Source organism: Vombatus ursinus, unplaced genomic scaffold (genome assembly GCF_900497805.2).
Source record: "Vombatus ursinus unplaced genomic scaffold, bare-nosed wombat genome assembly UNPS02014235.1, whole genome shotgun sequence".
In the NCBI taxonomy this organism is placed as follows: Eukaryota; Metazoa; Chordata; class Mammalia; order Diprotodontia; family Vombatidae; genus Vombatus; species Vombatus ursinus.
This window is the reverse complement of record NW_020954013.1, coordinates 469,203-476,982: the sequence shown is the minus strand read 5'-3', so window position 1 is coordinate 476,982 and position 7,780 is coordinate 469,203. Positions and strand designations below refer to the sequence as shown.

At 41.1% G+C, this 7,780-nt stretch overlaps 1 protein-coding gene across 1 annotated transcript; it reads left to right on the top strand.

Annotated features, from left to right (window-relative positions):
• The first annotated feature begins 5,387 nt into the window (after window positions 1-5,387).
• On the top strand, window positions 5,388-6,083 carry LOC114041990 (vomeronasal type-1 receptor 3-like). Its single transcript, XM_027860680.1, has one exon. It carries the CDS (start codon window positions 5,388-5,390, stop codon window positions 6,081-6,083), a length of 696 nt encoding a protein of 231 aa, XP_027716481.1.
• The last annotated feature ends 1,697 nt before the right edge of the window (window positions 6,084-7,780 follow it).

Below are 7,780 nucleotides of genomic sequence, written 5' to 3'. Positions count from 1 at the left end.
TGTGAATGATGTCCTTTTCATTGAGGAAGTTGAAATCTGAGCCTGCCCTGAGAAGGTTCATCATCTGTCACTACTGTAAGATCAGCCCCAACATGGCTTATGTCAAGGCTATGTCTTCAATCTTGTACATAGGAAGGGTTTAAACCTTGGAAGAATATATGAAGTAACATGACAAAGAGATCCATTTGGGACTTCCATGGAGGGAGATCCGAGGATATTCACAATGGAGCAACCCATGAGGAACCCCAGAAAATAATCACAGGGACCTTCACCAACAAACTCATAGGAATCTCAGATGTCTTCTCCCCAATGTCCTTTGTCTGACTCCTACTTTCCACATAAAGCAAAAGAAAGCTTCTCTCCCAAATGTTCAATTTAGAGATGATGATAATTAATCCATCATCATTACTGAAGGAGATTTGCATGAGACAAAACTTTGCTTCTTCATCAGACATATTCCCAATTCCCTCTAAAGACAGTGTAACGTCTCCAACAGATGACATGCTAATCACAGTTCTAATGGGAAATGAGGTCAGATGTGCTTATAACACAAGCTCTGGCCATAGCCACAATACATATATGCATAGACATGTGCATATATATGCATGTGCATGCACACACATGCAAACACACACACACACACACACACACACACACACACACACACGCACACACACACACTGATTCTCAGAGGTCTACTCAATGTCCTAGCAACAGAAAACATCCTGGTGAGTAACTCTATGTCTTGGATTCAGAGACAGAAATTGGTAGAGAGTTTTATGTTGTTTTGTTTCCAGGAGAAGGAAACCAGGGTACAGCATCTTGGAATGTTGGGGAAGAACCAGGAACTTTTGGGAAGATGTCTAACTGGGATATTCTTATCCATACTAAGTGAAAAATTGTGCCTGTGGTGGTGGCTTAGATTAGGACTTTGCTTCTCTCCCTATCTTGCTGTGGTACTCGCTACGCTGAGTCAGGTGTGTTGGGACGGCAGTAGAAATCTTCTCGGAGATCTTGCCCCATTAGCAGTCCCAGGAACATATTGGGCAAGAGTCTATGCTGTCCAGATGAAATTATGGAAGAGGGATGTAATTACTGGTTCAGAGCCAGCCCAAGGGGCAGGAGGTCTTGAGCTCTCATGCTACTTCTTACCTGGGGACAGAAGGTCCTTATCTTGTGCTGGGAACTATGAACAATCTCAGATTTAATACTTTCTGGATGATTTTGGAGGGAATCATAGGAGTCAAGACAAAGGGTCTTGAGATTGCTGTGTGGACAGCAAAGCTGTGCAAATAGTCATCATATGGCAGGCTTTGCTCTTACTCTCTGTCATTGAATGCATCTCCTGCCCTACATCAATGAAGCTCTGTTGCTCAAACTGCTGGATTGCTATGGGCTGCCCCATCTCTGGGAAGGTGGACCCAGTGGTCTCAAACATCCCATTCTGCATTATCCCTCTAGAATTCTCCTCTCAGATAAAAGAATGTGCGGGTCTCTGCCTATTCCTTTGACAGAAAAGGGATTGGTCCTAAGCAAATCATTACCACCACCCTTATTGATTCTCCCTGCTGAGGGTAAGGGGAAGGATAAGGCCATGTGTGCAAAGCCCCTGAGCATTTTCTCAATGTCTAATCAACCCTCCATCAGCAGGAGGACTGCCTACCTGTACTAGCAGACAAAATGGCCTGGAACAAGCAATAGTGGAGATTCTCTGTGAAGCAATCATTCCATCTCTGTTGAAAAACATTATTATGCTATGTTTCAATATATTTTTAAAGGTAAGTGCTGACATTTCCTGGGATTTCTCTAACTCTCAATACCTTTAACAGATATGTTATACAATAGAGACACATTAGGATAGACTGGGCCTGTCATGTCATTATTCTACAGAAATCTCGAATGAGGAAATATTCTCTGGTCATTTAGGTGGAACCGTCCTTACAACTTTCTAGTCTTCATGAGTTATCTAGATTTTATTAATTGAAATTTGATTAATAAGAAAAATAAATAGCATTTGGATAGGACTTTAAAGTCTACAATATCTTTATATATATATATATATACACATATATATATGTGTGTATATATATATATATATATATATACAATCTCATTTTATCTTCACAACAGTTCTTTCAGGTACATGCTTCTGTTTTCGCCTTTTTACAGATGAGGAAACAGAGGCTGAGAGAGGTTAAGTGGCATGCCTAAGGTCACACAGCTCAAAAGTATCTGAATTCAGGGCTTTCTGACTCCAAGGCTGATGCTCTATACACTGGGTCAACTAGCTGCCTAGTAGTTTGCCTGGGGTCACACAGCCAGTATGCCTCAGAGCATCACTTGATCCCAGGTGTCCCTGGTTTTAAGGTAAGCTCTGTGTACTGCTCCTATCTGATTCTTACTTACATATTATATTGGTTTCATGATGGTTATTAGGAGACCTCTGTCTACTAACAAAAAACCCCAGTATTTCAAGAACTGGAGCAGAAAGTAAGAAAAGTAGTTAGAGTGCTTGAGGAAAGGAGCATCCTGGGGAAGGCACCTGAGAAGGATTGATCATACAGATAAGAAGTGACAAAGGTGAGATCTGAATCCAGAGCCTTTCACTCTAAGGCCAACCCTGTTTCCCTGTGCCAGCATGCCTCTCCAGTTATCGCCTTCCTGATACAACATAGAAAAAAATTTTATAAGAAGCAATTATGTGTTCTCTCAGATGATTGGTATTATTCTCCAATCCTCCCACACCAGAAATCCTTGCCCCTCTTTTCTATCCCTCCACTCCTCAATACAGCTTTGATCTAATTTTATCTAAATTTATCTAATGTTTATTAGATATTTTCATCAATGGAAGAGAGCTGACTCCTGCATACCTATCACGTTGGAGGCAAGTGTCTACAGAAAATCAAAGGAACATGGGAACAATAACCGAGTGACCAGTCGAGATGCGTGATTGTGAGAAAATGCCTTGCATCAGTCTTCAATCTGACTGGGTTTACAGTCATCATAAGCAGCACGTAGGGGTAGCCCAACTTCCCATTTAATTCCCACAATTTGAAGTTTTCCACAAGACAGAAATTGGACATGACCCCTAACTGAACAGAAAGGGAACTGAGCTAAATCCAGAATTGAGTCACAAGTTGGAGTTGGGGTAGTTCACTCAATTCCCACTACCACTTGCTGTTCTAATCCCCTCACAGCTCAAATGCCACTTCTTACATCAGTTTCTATCTGATCAGACTCCCTGCCATCTACTAGTTTCTCCTCAACTCAATTAGCTTATACTGATACTACATATATATACACATATATATTTGTATGTACATACTATATATATATATGTATATAAAATATACCATAGTAGAATGTAAATATCTTGAGGACAGAGAGTATTACATTTGTATCTTTGTGTACATCCCTAACTCTCACTCACATTGGAAGACAATTCTAAGGTCATTACTACTTCTCTCAGAGTTAAGAGTCTTTCTAGTATTATTGCTTCATGAGCTTCCATATAACATGCTCTCCATTAAGGATCAATTAGCTAGCCAGATTTCATTAGCTTTTAGAAAGGGATATTTATTTAGCAAGTAAAGCAAGACAGCTATCATAGAAATATATCCTCCAGACCGGCGGCACACTCTCCCCTTGAACACAGAAGGTCTCTGGGGAGAGTGAACTCAAATATGTATTTATGTGACCATGTGACCAAAGGATAAACTCATAACTCCAGATTATTGGAAGTTCTTTATTCCCTTGGTTCTCCCTTTTCTCCCATTAAGTTCCCCTTAGATGTAACTTGCTTCTTGGTTCCAAGAGTGAATGGCTAAGTAGAAAGTTTAAACTGCATTTCTCTAGTTCATTTAATTTGCCAGGAGTATTTCTTTTGTCTCCTGAAGCCAATGATGCCTTCAGCTCCTGCTTCTGCAAGGTCATTGCTCTGGAAGCTTATGAGAACTCCAGATCTTTCATATTTCCCAAGGTTATCACCTAGTCAATGACAGTGAGGGTTACACACTCCCCTTGTGCTTGCTTTCCTCTTCACCAATTGCTGCTATTTTGTACCGGTATAATGGCCTGCCTTCTCCTAAGGCTCACAAGCCTGAAAGCTCCCAAAGCAGATGCCGGAACACTGAAGTTAGAACTGGCTTATGGACACACATGCTTCAATACTTTCAAATTGATTAAGGATTTATTGGGAGCTGGATTATACCTTTGATTGATTGGTTAATTCAAGAACTTTGGGTCTTCTGTGCTTAAAGCGGTGCAAATCTCTACCCAAACTTTTATATTGCCACGACCTGGCAAAGAGTCAATGCTTAATCAAAGGACTTTTCAGTGATTGATTGATTGCTCTACAAAGTGTTTTCTCTCCTCTGGTCAGACTACTTATTTCTACTTTCCCCCAATCCTTCAGTTATCTAGAAATATGAAACTGTGAAAATCACCTTTTAGAATTTCTACTCCACCTCCTTTACATCTTCATATTTTGCCTTTTTCAAGAAACCTCTCCTACCTACTCCAACATTCATAATGCCCTTCTTTCCTGGTGCTCTTAAAACATTTATAGTATGCATCACACTATTTCACACACAAATGTATTTTGTGCTCGTTAGTTTTTCACCAAAAACAGATGTTTAGCTTCCCAAAGGCAAGGATCTTATCTCCTACTCATTTTATTCACCCTCCCCCCAACTTCTGCCAGTATGCCTGGAATTGTGCTGATGCATGAAGTTTGACAGCAAGATCAATGACTGAAGTAAGGAAACATCAATTTGAGTATTAGACACCCACCCTAGGCATGTGACACTAAACATTTCAGGGCTTCTATATGGTTTCTTCATCTGTAAAACTAAAGTAAAAATACTTCCATTAGTCCCTCAGTGATTGTTGTGAGGAAATCACTTTTTAATGAGTCAAATTCAATGTAAATTGGAATGGCTATTTTTATTATAAATAGTAAATGCTAAACAAATATTTGTTGAATGGTGAGTTGTTGGATCAATGTCTAATGGACAATTGATGGAATTGTGGCCCCATTGGGGAAGATGTGCTCATCTTCATATGGCGCTTAGGGAGAGTGTGGAACTTCCCTGGGAAATCTCACAGTCAGGAACAATCAGAATCTCCTGTGTTTCTCCCCAGGTCACATTGGCTCTGACAACAATCTCTCTGCCCAAGACACCTAAGGAATGATTTCTCATGATGAATTCATGGGGATCATCTACCTGAACCTGACCATATTTGGAGTTCTAGGGAACACTTTTCTCCTGCTCTTATACATCTTTAAGTTCTTTACTGGATCCAGGACAAGACATATAGACCTTATCATCATCCATTTGGCCTTTGTCAACATCACAATAATTCTTTTTGGGGGAATCCCTAGGACAATGCAAGTTTGGGGTTTGAAATCTTCTCTGGATGACTCTGGTGGTAACACCATATCTTACTTTCAGAGAGTATTCTGGGACCTTTCCCTGTGCAGTCCCTTCCTTCTGAGTGTCTTCCAGGCCATCACCATCAGTCCTAACAGCTCCAGGTGGGCAGAGCTCAAAGCCAGAGCTTCAAAGTACGTCATTCTCTGCTGTGTTTTCTGCTGGATCTTCAATCTTCTAGTAGACATTACTGTGGCAGTGTACATAGCTGGGGCCAAGAACAGCAGCAAGGGGTGGTGGAACATTGGGTATAGCTCTTTAGACATTTATGACATGAATACGATCAAAATTGTCATCTGGAAGTCTGTTTATGAAGGGGTGCTGGTGGGTCTCATGGTCATTGCCAGTGGCTACGTGATGCTGGTCCTGTACAGACACCACCAGCGAGTGCAGCACATTCATAGCACCAGCCTCACCCACAGGGGCTCCCCTGAAACACGAGCCACCAAAAACATCTTGCTGCTGGTGAGCACCTATATCTGCTTTAACACAGTCAGTTTCCCTTTTATTATTTATATGGCTCCTTCTGGGTCAACTAGGCACTGGGTGATACATGCCATGGTCTTTTTTTCCCTCTGTTATCCAGCAGTCAGCCCCATTATGTTGCTCATCAATGACATCCGGATCCACACGTCTTCTTGTGTTCTTTGAGAAAGGAATACCATTCTCCTTTCCGCTGAACACAGATTGCAGACCAAACATCTCTGACTAGAGAGCCATAAAATCATAGAATTTTAAAGCTAGCAGAAAGCTTAGAGACCATCTGGTCCAATTCTGTCATTCTGCAAATGAGGAAAATGTACGGGGTCAGTGACACAGTGGATAGGGCCCTAAGCCTAGAGTCAGGAGGACCTGAATTCAGATCTGGCCTCAAACAATTACTAGCTGTATGACCCTGGGCAAGTCATTTAATCTCTGTTTGCCTCAGTCTCCTCAACTGTAAAATGGGGATTATAATAACACTTACCTTGCAGGTTGTTATGAGGATCAAATGAATAATGTCATTTGTAATGTACTTAGCACAGTGCCTGGTATATGGTAAGTATTATGTAAATATTTATTCCCTAGTCCATCCTGTCCTTTCCCTTTTTAATTGACCTGGATTGGGAAAAGGACAGGAATTGAACATGTGATGTCAATGAGGTAACTCCCAGAGAAGGAGAGTCCCTAAAGTAGCTTAGTTTGGCACAACCTCTGCAACTTTAAGTCTTAATTCAAAAAATCACTTGATTAACATGTATACTAAGAATACCATTTATTTTAAAAAGCTAGAAAACAACTGGTCATATGTGCTTTGCTGGTGAATGAGTAACAACCAGTTCTATGAAAAGACCCCATGCACTTTTCCATGTAATCTGCGTTAATCACATTTTCTCCTTCACTTTCTTATGTGAAATAAATCAAGTCCAGATTTATAATGCCTGTTGATTTCTGAGGTGTAAATGCTCACAGTCAAAATTTAACAATAGGCTCTCATCACACTAGTGGCCCATCAAGCTCCTAGTCTGCTGTAGAGTCATCCTACTGCTAACTGTTCCATTTGAAACACTGCATTCTAACTCTGGCTCTGCTTCTGACATGCTGTGTTGACCTTCAGTCAGGCACTCCACCTAAGTACATCTCACCTTCCTCCTCCCTTCTCCTGCTCCATCGTAGGTCCTTTGGAGTGTGAAATGGGGAGATCTAAAATGCTTTTCTAAATTCCAAGCACTATCCCAAAGCAAGGGGTGACCATCAGCAACACCATGAGTCCATGGGTAAGAGTGGAGATTCAAAGGCATTAGACTTCCATTTGGCATGACAAGGTGGATTTCCCTGCCACTGCTCAGCTCATTCCTGGCAACCCTCTGTACGGGAACTGCAAAGGCCACTTGATGACTCCACTCAGCCTTCTTCTCAGGGTTGTTGTATGCCCAGCAATGTGTGGTGGAAATGCTTGGGCATTTCCCAAAGGATGATAAAGTGAGATTCTAGTCATCTTTTTCTTATCAGAGACTGTTAACAATGGCTTACTTTCAAAGTCTCTACCTTGGTGAGAGTGGATTGTGATAGAGAAGACTAATGCAAAGAAATATTTCTTCCACAATATTTTAGCAACTGTAGAAATTGTCTGAGCCACAGTTGGGTAACCCTGTGCATTGCCAGCAAAATGGTCTACATTTACTAGAATATTGCTTTTGTCCTTCCTGTTTAAACCCGGAAAGGGAGTCAATACACATGGGTTTCAATGGATCCAAGCAGACAGCTTGAGGTAACAGCACTTCTCTTAAAACATGCTGAGAGCATGTCTCACCCTTCTTAGGAATATCTGCCACTAGTTGGAGACAGTTATATCTGTATATTACAAA